Source organism: Cryptomeria japonica, chromosome 4 (assembly GCF_030272615.1).
Source record: "Cryptomeria japonica chromosome 4, Sugi_1.0, whole genome shotgun sequence".
Lineage (NCBI taxonomy): Eukaryota > Viridiplantae > Streptophyta > Pinopsida > Cupressales > Cupressaceae > Cryptomeria > Cryptomeria japonica.
This window is the reverse complement of record NC_081408.1, coordinates 305,686,395-305,701,310: the sequence shown is the minus strand read 5'-3', so window position 1 is coordinate 305,701,310 and position 14,916 is coordinate 305,686,395. Positions and strand designations below refer to the sequence as shown.

At 35.1% G+C, this 14,916-nt stretch overlaps 1 protein-coding gene across 1 annotated transcript in view; it reads right to left on the bottom strand.

The window, feature by feature from the left end:
* The window catches only part of LOC131052121 (uncharacterized), a 65,298-nt gene extending 53,051 nt beyond the window's left edge, over positions 1–12,247 (bottom strand). The window contains exons 1-4 of the mRNA XM_057986720.2: positions 12,043–12,247; positions 11,846–11,916; positions 10,411–10,491; positions 10,158–10,269 (exon numbers count right to left, since the gene is read on the bottom strand). Coding sequence (XP_057842703.2) covers positions 10,158–10,269; positions 10,411–10,491; positions 11,846–11,916; positions 12,043–12,151 — 373 coding nt within the window. The 5' untranslated portion in view covers positions 12,152–12,247. The remainder of the gene's footprint in view (positions 1–10,157; positions 10,270–10,410; positions 10,492–11,845; positions 11,917–12,042) is intronic.
* Between the last annotated feature and the right edge of the window lie 2,669 nt (positions 12,248–14,916).

Sequence of the window (14,916 nt, the reverse complement as noted above, 5' to 3'; positions counted from 1 at the left end):
AAAGCTATGAAACTTTTTCACATCTTTGGATGCACCATTCATGTCTAGTCTAGAATAGAACAAAGAAAATTTTCATGCAATAGCTGTCGAATAAGATCCTAATGCTGAATGAAATTATTTTACAATATCATTTAACAAAAATTGTAGAAAAGATGGACGGGGGTGAAATACTAAATAATCACAGCACAGTAGTCTCCAAGTTGTACTGTAAGAGCCAAAATCAAACATCGCCAGGTTACAATGAGAACCAAATATACTACAAGAACTGAAGCTAGCTGACAACACTATTAGCAATGTATATGAAAAGGCTAGATTGATGAAATGAGAATGAAAGTGCCATGTCTGCAATTGATTACAGCATATTCATCTGATGCACCTCTCCAGCCCAGCATCCATAGTTTGCACATATTTTAACCCATTTCACCATGCAGAACCTATAACTGGGCTTTATTAACAGCATTTTACTTCCCTATTCCTCATAGACTTTGGACATTTTGATTAATGTCTAGGTTGTGTATAATAATACTTTTATACTTAAAAGGCATGTTGAGACATGCTATATAGGACTTATACATATTCATAGGCTACATGAATATCAAATGTTTATATATGGCATTTATCATGGTGTAGCATTTTAAAAGCTAAGAATGTTTGATTAATTAATGATGTGCAACAATTTAATTTATTTAAAAAATTATCATGTGAACACTAGAGATTTGATCATAGCATGTTGTAATTGAGGTAGCATGATGCTATCTGGTTCGCGCAAAAATCACAATAACTACACTAATATTATGCAGGTTTGCAAAGAGGTGCAAGTTCAATGAAGAATAATTGATTCAATCCAGTCATGGGGCAACTTCAGAGGCAGAGTCACTTTGAGACAGCAAAGACATCAACATTAATATCTGTGGTGTATATATTTATTTATTACACCTTAGGTATATTCATATTGCTTAGGTGGATATTATAGAGATAAGATGCATTTATTTCTAAATGTTCTTTAGATAATTCTATGATTATTTTGCTATATTTTCTGATTTTGTCTAGAGAGTCTTAAGGGAAAATCTTGCATTGTTTCTATTTTGGAGACAGTCTTATCCTCATCTCCTACTGTATTCTCTAATAAAATGGCATTTCATAATAGTTCAGTTTGATGAATAAGATAGTGTTCTGTTCATTTGTCATGTCTGTAAGTTTTATTTATGCACTCAGTAGTTTGATTTTTATTTAGATTTGTTCCTAAGTTAGATTTAGGACAAGGCATGATTAGTTCTTACATGGCATCAAAGCAGATCAGATTAGGTGAACTTTATTTTTTGTGCGAAAGATGTTTATCTCTTAGGATTTAATAGTCTTTCTTTAAGGATTCAACCTTTGCAAAAGGCACCTGAAAAAAAATGGATAGCACCATTGTGATCAAAAGGCCCAAAAGGTTTGGGAATGCCTATCAATTGTTCCAATTCGGACAGTTTGACCTGAGGCCCCAAAATGATTTTTAGAGCAACCGTACAACATGCACTACAAGACAAATTCTACATTAGTTGCAAATCGTACAGCCCCTGGTTTGAAAAAGCTTTTTTGGGGGGCACTAAAGGTGCGTCTAAAACCTTTTAAAAAGAAAATCAAAACAAAAAAAATTAACGTATGTTCCACGGGGCTGCATCCCCTGGGAATTTCCACCCATAACCACATGGGGGCATTTCAAGGATGCAGAGATAGGTAGGAAACATCTCTGGGACCACCCCCTACCAAAAAAATCAGAAATGTTATCTAGTACTTGAAAAAAATGGTAAGAGATGTCTACAGCCCAAGCTACAAAAGTTTTATTTTATTTCCTTAAAAAAACACAAAAAATAAAAAAAGGGGGGCTGAGGGGGGGCACAAGGATCCTCACACCCCTTTAAAACAACCCAAAACTTAAAACAAAGACACTAACACGAGTCCCTCATTTTGCCATTTAGCATTTTGTGAGAAAACAATGAAATAGAACAGCAGTGAAAAGAAGACGACAGAGCATCAAAACTATATCATTTGAGGTATGTTTACTATTCATTTGCACAAATCCCTTCTGATTTTTTCTGTTTGTTTCAAAGTTTCAAATACTTGGGGATTTGTGTGGCTTTTTGTTTTATGATTGCACTTGCAACTGTGTATTCAATGAAAAAATAAATGCGCAACAATGAGGGTTCTGAATAGCACTCCAATTAGACGGGGAGAATGGGGACTACTACAGCCTACCAAGACCGGATAGAGGATTTCCCCATCCCATTTGTGCAGCCCCACCTCCTTGCCTAGCTATTAAAGGGGGGCAAGGGGGAGTATTGGTACTATGGGCTGCTTCCCCTCCCCATTCATATTGATGCTATGCAAAGCTTTTCCATTCCAATCGGGTACTGAAGTTGAAAAGGTTGAGATTCAACACAGAACCCAAAGAGGTATTAGAGGTTCTTTTGGGTGTGGGAAAGTTGCAGGTTAGATTTAAATAACCAATTTGACACCCTTGTGCTCTCCTAAAAATTACACAATGGGCCCATTTAATACTAAAAACTCCTTTTGCAATTTGCAACAGTCATAATGAAAGACAGAAAGAAATTCAAAGTAGACTACAGTTTGGTTATGTTATTTCTATATTGAGGATTATGGGGGCATTTACAGGAGAGTTTACACTCACCTGTTGTGCATAGGTGGAGAGGAGTTGAATAATGTGAAAAGTAAGCCTAGCTAAGAAAGTAAAAGCATCTAGATTGTTCATGGAGGGTGAGACAAGAGACAATGGAATGCCAATAGAGACTATGCAACATAGTATGCCAGTGCCTACCCAAACCATAGATGTTTAGACTCAAAAGAAGAGGGTTCTACCCAAGGAAAAAGAAGCACTATTAATGTTGCAAGAATGTTCAATATGCAGTCATGGAATGTAGCAGGTTCTTCAATACCAATTTATTTTTTACCCATCCCATCCCATTTCATGTAGCACATACTCCCTACTTCAAACAATGTTGAAAGATACAAATGTTAATGGTGCCTCACATGCCCCATTGGAGAATATAAACTATGCAAGAACCTCCTTGACAGAGACTATTTTAAGGTGAGTTTGGTGACAGAAAACATGAGGCAAACTTGGCTAAGGGCAAGCTATATTATTATCATGGATGGTTACAAAAATATGAGACATCAACCATTCACCAATATCCTACACAAATGTGTAGCTAGATCTTATTTTCTTAAAACTATTGACTGTTAAAGGAAGTGGAAGGATGCAACCTTACAACTTCGGATTTTTAAGGGCACCACAGAGGAAGTTGGGACCTCAACTGTTGTACAAGAGGTCACTAATTCAATATGTGTGTAAATTAGCTAGTATGATGGTGAAAGATGCTTGCAAGCAAATTTTATGGACCCCATGTTGTATTCATATGAAAAACACATCAAAAGACATAGGTGAGATGGATTAGGTGATGATATGGTAGCCCAAGTGAGAGATAGAAAAATATTCATTTACAACCATCACACCTCACTAGCTCTCTTTAAAACTTTTTCAACAACAAAAAACCTGAAATATGTGTAAACAATTTATGCCAACTACTTTATTTTGTTAAAAAGTGCTTGAGGTGCACAATCGTCTATACTTCAATGATGGTTAATGAAGAGTGAGTAGATGCCTAAATGTGAACACGGTCCAAGAAAAAAAATGATTCTTGGTGATGATTGTGTTGGCAATTGACACTCATTCGGTGGATACCAATGCATGTATAATGGATTAGGGTTGTCATTGATGGCAACTCTTCATGGAAATCCTATCCGGTAGTCATGGTTTTTGGTAACCGGTAAAAAAAGTGGTCCGGTAATCTATCACCGGTATTTCAGGATAAGCAGAGCACTTTTGGTCTAGAATCTTTGCGGTGATTTCGGTGGATAGATTTGTGCATATGCTGCTAGGGCCAACATGTAGAAATCATTTTGACATCATTTGGTTAATCCGCATATGTTTTTGTGATCCGGTCTAAGCCGACACCCGGTAACACGTTATATTGCATAATATGGATGGCCGACTTGATGAATGTTTTATTTTGTGATTGCGGATATATATGACCGATGTAGAAGATGTTTTTGTAGTATGATATGAGTGAGTAGTGATCGAGAAACCTATTTGGCACAGTTTCACGTGCGCATTCTTGATCCAATAGCTGATTGAGAAGCAGAACAAGGCAAAGTTGCAAAGGTGTTACAGTCAGACTTTTTGCACTTAACCGGAACTCATCCAAGCATAGTTTGATGCTATTTTGTAGTTCAATCATTGTAGTTATCTTTGTAAATGATCTATAAGTCAGTGAGACTTCCATATTGTAATTGAACCTTTGGTTCTAGGAAGTGTGCCTGAATGCAAGTGCATTCTCCTTATGTAATATTTAGGTACTCCTGATCACAGTATATGAATATTGTGGGTTCCAATCCCACCGTGGTTTTTCCCTTTTAGAGTTTCCACATGAAAATCCTGGTGTTATGATTTTGTGGTTGATTATCTTGAGTTTCTGCATTTTACTTTCTTGCATTTGCTTCCGATGGTCTGAGAATAAGTTTGAAAATTTATTTACCGATAGAACACTGATTCACCCCCCCCCCCCCTCTTAGTGTTCCTTGATTCCAACAGATTGGTGGTCCATAGTGATGTAAGATTTTATATTTTATAATTAAATATGAAATTGTTAATGTTTATAATGTAATTTATTTTCATTTTTTTGTAATAGCATTCACTTTGTCATTGAATCTTATTCTTTTTTGAAAATTTTGTTTGCAGATACATTTGCTCCCACCTATTGTTCGGCTCATTAGCTATGCTGAAAGAGACTCTCCTTAACATGGAACAAAAGTAATGATTTGTTATATCTCACAAGGCATTTGACAATATACTTGGACAAATGAAACAAGAAATTCATTACAAGGATTTTGATTTAGGATTATACATGGAACATGTTTTGGCCCATTGTTATGCAACAACCTACTTCATATGGTAGCCTATGTTCTGAATCCCAAATGGTATGCACCAAGTCCTTGATGATAAAGAGGTGAAAGAAGGGCTCATGAAGGCTCTTTGAAATATGTATAGCAATGAGGAGACAACTTTGCTTTAAATGCAATGGCTAACCTTTGTCAATCTTTAAGGTCCAACATTTAACAAACTAAAGGCAATGATAAATAGGACTAAAATAACTCAAACCAACCCTTTTGGATGGTTGACATGGAATTGCAAGGATGCAATAGAGAAAAGGGTGCTCATCATTCACTTCCTTTCACAAATCACCAGTTTGTACATAAAGTAAACGATCCACATATAACTTCATTTAGTCATGTTGACTTGGTGGTCAGCACCTCCTTCGGGGTTCACGACATGCCTTAACTGCCTCCCATGGATCTGGGTAAGTCTGGTGTTTGTAGTGGGTGTTGATAGCTTGAGCTTTTGGTGCAATGGCAAACACACCAACAATTGGTATCAAAGTCTTGGGTCACGGGTTCAAATCTCGGGAGGTCTCCTTCATTCCGTTGGTGCGGAACCCTCAATCGGTGCTGAGGGGGAGATTGTTGACTTGGTGGTCAGCACCTCCTTCGGGGTTCGCGACATGGTTTAACCGCCTCCCATGGATTTGGGTAAATCTGGCGTTTGTAGCAGGTGTTGATAGCTCGAGCTTTTGGCGCAACAGCAAACATACCAACAAGTCACTCAAGAGGAATATGCTTACCTTTTATATATACCTAACTCCTATATATACCTAATTATGCCTTGATTGGCACCCAGGCCATCTTAGATACTTAATGATAACCCTTAGGACGACCTAAATACCTATATATGATTATAATAATGATTATGAAACTTAATTAAGAGTTAAGGTATCCACAAGCCAACTACTCATAACCCCATATACACTATAGGGTTGGGTCATAGCAATGCCTCAAAGAACATTTTTCAGAAAAAAGAGATATTCTGCGAATCAACACCTTGCTAAGATGATCTCCACAGACATAAATAAGCAAACTACTAAAAATGGTGGACAAGTCACCATCATTCTGGATGAGTATTACAAAAATGATGATGCTCTTTTGCATGTTGCTGCCCAGAAATCTGAAATCAGCAAGAGTAAGCTTATTGCCAACAGTTCATTTGCACCAACTCCTAATAAGCTATGCTCCTTTGTTACGTGGCCCATGAAGATCTCCAACATTTTATGGTTTGGTTTCCAAGTCTGCTTACTTTCCTTCGCAAATCTCCCTGACATTCACTATCCACTTGCCTACCACCCTCAATGCCAAAACTGCTACTTCTCCTTTCTGCCCTCAGCCTTTGAAGGTAGGGGACCATTTATGGCTATGTGAAATGCCTTTTGAACCTTAACTCCTGTCCCCCACCAACTATAATGAGCAATCTCCAAAGGACCTGAAAGCCACTCTGCCAAAAAATCAGACCCCTCTAAACTACCATCCATTTGCCCTAGCAAAAATGAATGACAGATTAAACAACCTGATGAGTGTTTTTGAGTTGTGGAATTAGCAAAGAAACTTTAAGTCAAGAAAACACTGATCTGATACTTCAAAACCTTTAAGGGATTAAAAAGAACGAGTGAGCCATCACAACATTTCTCAATAAGCAGGAGGGCATGGCCATTCTAAGGCGCTGCTATGAGAGTTTCTTCAACAGAACTGAAAAAAAAGAATGGATCCAAAGGGCTGAGAGATCAGGGGGGGCAACATATTCACCAACCAGCAACAAGAGCAAATTTACACCTCCAGAAGACAGTCCAACTCAGGAATCTTTCTCAAAGGTTGGCTAGGGCTTTTGAATTCAACTAGTTCTCTCTACTTTAGTGGCAAATGACAATGATTGATCAGCTTACTCGAGAAGGAGGTTACCTTTGCCATTTTAACAAGTGCTAGAATGAGTATAGGAGCTCCTATAGTCAGGTGAAAGCCACTTGTGTGAAATTGCTGCCCAAGGAATCAAAATACTTTAGTGACAAATGATAATTGATTGATCAGATTGCTGGAGAAGAACGTTACCTTTGGCATTGTAACAAGTGCTGGAATGAGTATACGAGCTCTTATAGTTAGGTGGGAGCTACTTGTGTGAAATTGCTGCCCAAAAAATTAAAGCTTGTGGTAGGCCAGCCAAAAATGAGTTGGCAAAGGGACAAATTTATTGCTATATCAAAGAGCAAGAGGAAAAACACAAGAAATATAGATTAAAGTCGCATCCTTTGGCCAAGAAAGGACTACAAATCCAACAAAGAGTATTCTGATAATGGCTGCTATATGTCCTTGCAACACCATCTTTCACGGAAGACAATAGCCTCTCTTTCACGCAAAAGAACCAAAGTGCAAGCCCATTTGATTGGGCATTTCAAAATGAGGCAAGGGACAATTCTGATGAGCAGAAAGCACATTTTTATTTATGCCAAAGGTTTCCTTCCAACCTCACAAGATCACCATACTAGCAGTAAATGATGAGGGAAATACATGAGGTACCTACATAGTATACAACTTTTGGCTACAAAAAGGTATGCAGCACCTTATTAAGGAAGAAATGAAAGTTTACAGTACTTCCTTGCAGCAAATTAAGGACTCGTGGGATGAAACAAGGGCATCCATCATTTCCACTGGATGGAAAATTTGAAAAAATAGGCCACTAACTAATGTCATTGCAATGTACCCTAAGGAGTAATGTTTTCAGCACAATTCATTGTGAGGTACAAGTAAGGCAGTAGAGGCTCAAAATGTTGTCCAAGGCATAACAGACAATGCTAAAATTTGCAAAACTGCAAGGCAAGGTGAGATACAAACACACACTTGGACACCATGTGTCATCCACTCGCTATAACTTGATGATGCAAAAGCTTCATACACAAACCAAGTGAACGAACCAATTCTGCATTAAGGCTTATGAGATTCAATGTTTGTGACTAATTATCACATGTCACAAGGCAACTTCAAGTTCTTTTCCATGTTTGAGCTATTGAAGGTAATCTTATGAAAATTCAATATTTTATATGTTTATTTACTTCAGATTTAAAATATTAATCTACATTTTTTTAATTTAAATTTAACATTCATCTATTTAGTTTTTGAAATTTGAAAAACAGAGCAAATGGTGTGTTGAGTTTTTACATTAAAAAAAAGAATATTTGTTTCAATTTGTGTGACACCATATAGGTTATTGAGACTTTTCCTCTCGCATGCAATCATTTTAAACTGACTTGTGAAGGTGCAATAAGCATTGAGCATCACTGGTAATTGGCAACCCTTGAAATGTGTGGAGGCAATCTAATACAAAAAGGACCCAAATGGTCCATGCATTGATCCTAGACAATGATTGATGGACTTGTGTTAAATGTCTGTTTGTTTCTCTAAGCCCATCATGAGTATGATCAAGTTCACTGATACAAATCAATGATGTTTGGCCAAGATATATAACAGCATTAACTCCTTGACAAAAAAGAATAGGGGCATAACAGGTAATAAGCAACACACTTTTGAAAGATTTTTCAAACAAGTGCAAAAAAACATATTGTTGAATAAAGGAACAAAACAGCCACCTGACCAGTCTCCTAGCATTTGCTTTCAGTCTTTGACCCTTAAGTATTATAGCACAAATATACTTTCTTTGTTCATGAGGGTGCCACCATACAAAGATGTTGAGGTTGGTGGAGGTTGCAAAGCAGCATTTATTAGACTCTTCCCTGATCCAGATTTAAGGGGCATAGTTGTGGGTAACTTTGTAAATAGCTTCAATGGGTCACAACCTTAGTGCTCTTTGAGACGAGCACAGAAAAGATGATCATACATGCAAGTAAATCCATGGTCAAGAATTTATTTACCTGCAGCCTCTTGCCATCAAAGTTTTATCACAAGCATGTATTTTTATTTCTTTAACTTTCTACTTCTTTTTGGCAACTATAGTTTTAAAACAGTTGTATCGACTTTATGTCAAATCTCAACATCTTGCAAGTCATTTCTCAGCCAAGCAAAACTGGAGTACATACTCATTTATGCACCCAATTAAGTGTAATTGATGGAAAAGGAAAAGAAAGTTACTGTATGTGCATTCCAACTTGTGCTTCCTCTTCCACAAGGAAGATGAGTAAAGGGAGGGGACGAGAAGGCATTAGAACATACCCCTTATGCATCTCAACTTAAATGCTTTGTTGCACAACTTACCCTAGCCTCAATTAAGGAACACGGTGCTACACAAGACTTGAATACTGCAGCTAGTAGGAGTGGCACAAGCACTACTTATAGTTCTAATGAACCAGCTGATTTATTGATACTCTCAATTAAGAGTAATATGATGATTATTGATTTGTAATATTTTTCCTATGCAATTGCCCAACTGCACTAAAAATAAACCATTTTAATTTTATCTTTAACATTTATGAGTTGACAATTGACATTGCACTATCAAGTATCAACTGTTTTTTCAACTATGTATTTAATATTGTGCATTTTATGCAAATTACGGTTATTTTTAGATTTTTTTAATATTTTATATATATGATACAGCCAAACCCAGTCATACCGCACCCAGGAAAAAGAATAGCAAACCACCAAACCAGATCCTGAACTGACAATATGGTACTAAGATAGAGATGCCAAAATTAGTGGCTACTGTAAGTTCAACTGCCTGTGAAATCTACCTAGAAGGTTCCAACCTGTAAAAAATATCATGAAGCTGCTTCCTGAGCAAAAATGCAAAGCCAGAGAAAAAATAATAGACTAGTCCAAACTCTTGCTCTAAAACTAAACTTGCATTAATTTCAAGTTACATAATCTAAACACCAACTCTTCTTTCCCCCTTCCCCTGCTCCCCACATCACAACCCCCAGTTTCAATTATAATATATATTTCATGTGCTTTCAGATTTTCATAAAAAAATTCTAATATCCCTCTTGATGCTTAGGAACAGAGTTGCATTCATCTCAGTTCCTGTCTTATTCTGTAGAACTTGGTTCCGTTCATAATTAGGTTTATAGGTGTCACAGGCATGACCTACTATGCATGAATAAATCAACAAACTTTAGCAAAGTTCACATAGCAACCACGAAAGTGCAAAGTGAATATCTGGCAATTTTTACTATATTGCTTTCTGCATAGTTTTTAACAATGCTTACCTTTAGGAATAAGCAAATTTTGTTCCCCACCTATCTCTTTATGTTTTTCTTGTTCTTTTTCCGCATTCCTTTTCACAAGCTCCAAAGTACTAGCATAATTTTCAGGATCCAGCTGTGACCAGCAGAAAAGATAGGTGTCATGAATATGCTAAATCAGACGGAAAAAAACTATGTTGAATTAAGTATAAAGATTTTTAACAATTTTTAATGAACGAAAATAATCAAAAAAATGAGTTGTATTGACAGCACTTACCCGAGCTCGACGTGCTTTCTTAAGATTTGCCTTTGTTACTTTTCTGGCTGCAGCTTTTGCTTTCTTGCTCATGCCATAATACTAAAAATATAACAAAACCTATATGAGTGAACATGTGATTTCTATTTTGCTTTTATTAGTGTATGCAACAGTCACATGCACAGCACTGTTTTCCTAACTCAAAAAAGTTCATACAGGCTATGCACAGCACTGTTTTCCTAACTCAAAAAAGTTCATACAGGCTATCTTTTTAATGCGAAGGGCATAAACATTTATAACTACTCTACATTGAGAAACCCATATAAATTCATTTACAATGATTGAAAAATACAGACATGCAAAGCACTGTTCTACTGTTTCAGAAAAAAGCCTGAGGGCCATTTTTATTAACGAAAATGTTGCTTAGATACTCAAAATCAAGAAAATCTGTACAAATTTACACAATCGTTGAAAGGCATAGACATGTACAAGATTATTTTCCTAAGTCAAAAAAGTACATAAAGTAAATCTTTATAGATTTTAATGAGAAGAGCATGGATATTCTTTCTCAAGAAAAATTAAAAGTTCAAAAACTAATACAAATTCAGTAATGAACTCATTTGTTTTTTATTCATACGAAATTATGCAAATGTGTCCAGCCTGCAGATATGATTATGAAATTAATAGTTATTGTTACTAGTCCATAGGTAAAGCGTAGCAAAAGCCATAATGATAACCATGGTTCGACAAACGCTCCCCATTTTAAAGTGCTGTGATAATGTGGACCAAACCTAAATGAGACCGGATGCATATCCAAGTTAAATCTTGCAAGAAAAGATATTGCTCCAGTACTCTTAAATTTGTAGACATAAATACTTAGCAATTTACCGAGGGAAATATTAGGAATAGGTTTGAGGCATCCTGAGTGATGGTAATGCAGTAAACTAGGTGTAACTCTTCGCTAGAAATAAAATTCAAATTGTTGGGTATTGCTGAGATTATTGAACTCGACTCTTGCAGTTGAGGATCTGTAAAGTGTTGTGTTTCGTTTAGTGCCTGGATTGTACCAAGTGCGCAAACTTTCTTTACCGTTGAAAAAGTATTTCTTTGTTTACCAAGTACAGCTGACTTCGTACAGAAAAACAAACCCTAATATTCTAAACAACACAATCTAAGCAGGGGTTTTAAACAGCATAACAACTGGTTCAACTTCAATTTTCATTGTAAACAAAGAACTAACAGTCTATTGTAATTTTGTAATTTTAACAATCGTAACCGAAAGCAAGACTCTAGCCTATACTAGGTCCACTTGATGAGCTAGAATCATCTCAACGCTATTCAGCTATCCAAATAGCAACTCACCCACCCCACATTGATGCCCCAATAAGCAAAATAAAGCTGAGATTTTAGGTTTTCTAAAATTGATTTTTTTTTTTCAAAACAAAAAAAAACTCACGCCGGGATGTGGTGTGTCTTCGCTGGGCAGGTAAAATCTGGCAGGAATCAGGTCCACGAGCCTGTCAAAAACTGGTGTACAGACATTTCCAAACATCAGCCATTTTTATCATATCGAAAATCTCTACAGTAGTTTGATTCATTGCTTAAGATATATAGAAACTATATACATTAGTTTTTTTCTGTATAGGTACTGACATAAGCTGTTCTCGTGAATTATTGTTTTTAGGGCTTTATCAGATAAGCGTGGTGACACTGTTGGCTTCTTTGAACATTGCTGATATTCTTCTTCGTCCGAGTCTGCCATTGCTCTCACCTCTCCACCCTCTGAGCAGAAAGAACCGCGCTTATTTAACCCTGGCTATTTATTAGTAGCTGCCTGGCAGATACTATTTTGAGGAGAATTGTTTATATCGAAAAAAATTTCCATAAAAAAAAATCATTTTTCATTTTTTTTTTCCGTTTTGTAGAACATTTCGGAAAAAAATGAAAATTGTCATTACTAGAAAAATTTGTAATATGAAATTTGATTTATATTATAATGTCAATTAAAGTGGTTCTTTGGTTGATAGATTACAATTGTTAATAAATAAAAATAATAATAACAATAGCTTCAAATAACATTATAATAATAAATAATAATAATAAAATAATAGTTTGAAATGATAAATCTTTAACATTAACAAACATGAGACATTTTTCTATGCTTGTTGGAGATGAGAAGGTAAGCACTCTTGAGGCAAATAAAGGTTTCTTTATTTGCAATTTTTTCTTTTTATTCAATATTTGCAATTCATTGTTTCCTAAAAAACAAACTCTGTAAAAGTGACTATAAGAACATTTTTTTTGTTTAATATTCAATTAGCTTTAACAACTAGTTATCTTCAATTAGAAAATATTGCATTATGAGAAATTATTATCTACTAGCATACATATATTAAATATCAATATATATAAAATATGTTGAGAGATATCTTTGTCGAGGCACCTTTTGCATCTTAGAAATTGAAGAAAATAGGTGCCTCAAGAAGGATATCTCACAACATATTTTGTATATATTAATATTTAATATATATATATGCTAGTAGCAATCGTGCCGCAAAATGTAAGCACATTAAATATAATATTATTATTATTAAAAGATTAAATATTATTCAACCCTAATCCCAATTGTATACTCATCCTAACTCTAACAGTCTTCACCTTGTTTTAACTCTTACCCTTATTGAACCCTAATTGTACCCTAACTATAACTAAATAGTTGCTCTTATTGAACTCTAACCCTAATTTTAATTAAACCCTAACCCAAATTGAATCCTTACCCTAACCCTAATTAAACTCTAACTCTAACCCTAACCCTAATTAAACCCTAAACCCGATCCTAAAATTATTAGGGTTAAGATTAGGAATAAAGGTTAGGATTTAAACTATAGTTAGAGTTAGTTTTATGATTAGGGTTAGAGTTTGTGTGAGAGATAAAATAAAGGTTAAGGTTATGGTTTGGGTTAGGATTAGGGTTAGTGTTATAGTTAGAGATGGAATGGTGTGGGTGTAGAGTTAGGGTTGGGATCATATAGGAGTTGTCAAAGGAATGGAATGATTAACGTGACTAGGAAGTTGTGTATAACCTAGGTTTTCAACACAGCTCTTCATAGGCATGATATTAGAATCAACAATATGAGCAATACCACACAAGATATCAATACCATGTTTATCACTTTGAATCATTATTTTTAATTCTTCAATCAATGGGAGAGCTTCACTTTCCGGGTATTCTTGACTCATCCATTGTTAAAGATTGTCAAATTGATTATCCATCTTCACCAATTGGTCAACGGATACCCTAGTTAGTGACTCCTCCTCATTATGAGAATTATCAAGAGGATAAACAGGAATATTTGTAGGATTAGAAGAACCACCAATATCCTCATTGAAAAAGCTACCCAAATTAGGCTCCATTTCCTTGGTATTTAAACCTTGGGTGGTCTTAATTCTACAACTTCTCCTTACGAGGATACTATAAGTAGGGCTAATAGTAGTAAAACTCATGCACTAAGGGAGGGGAAATGGAAATCTGAATTTTGAATTTTAGAATGCAAAATTCTAGGAAAAATGATTGAAAGAATCAAGATTAATAATGTAATCTCCTAGGAATTTGAAATTTAAAATTAGGGCTTTGTTAAAATAACCTCTTAATTGAAATTTAAAAGTATCTCTTAGGAGATAGAAATTTAAATTTAAAATTAGGGCTTAAAATGACCTCTTAATTTTAAAAATTTGAAGGAGGGAAGATCAAAATTAAAATTAGGGTTGTCCAAATCTAACCTCTTAATTTTAAAGTTTTGAAATTGTGTAATCTTGAAATGTTGAAGAAATCAATTTAATTTTAAAAATTAGGGTTTATGTAATTAACCACTTAATTTTAAATTTTAAATTGAAAATGGAAATGTTGAAATTCAAATTTGTTTTCGACCTTAGGGCGACTTAAAATCAATAAAATTCCACAAATCTCTGGAATTGAGCAATAAAATACAGTCAAAACAGGCTCCCGAAATTTGAGGAGAAAAAGTTGAGACCAAGTACTTGGTTCAACCAACTTTTTTCCAAATTTTCATGGAAGCAAGATATTGTGATTTTAATAAAAATTCCAGAAGGATATGGGAATTGGAGATGTCTAGATATGCGAAAATAAGCCTTGAAGGTCAAAATAGGACACACTGAGGATGTTCGAGAAGATGATTAATTAAAAGAATAAAACAAAAAAGGGTACACTTAAGGGCTGACTTTTATGATGTTTAGAAGTACAACAAAAGGCTCTAGATTTAATTGAGTCAATTAAGTGCTTAAAGAAAATTTTGAAATTGCACAAGATTGATTTAATTTTAAAAATTAGGGTTTGTTGCATAAACCACTTAATTTTAAAATTTGAAATTTGAAAATTTGAATGTTGTAAGGTGGGAATTTGAATTTTGAAATTGAAGCAAGGACTCAAATCTGAAAATTAATTCAAGATCTACACAACCCACAAGTTCAATTTTATAATTAAAAATTAAGGTTTTTTTTATTTAACCA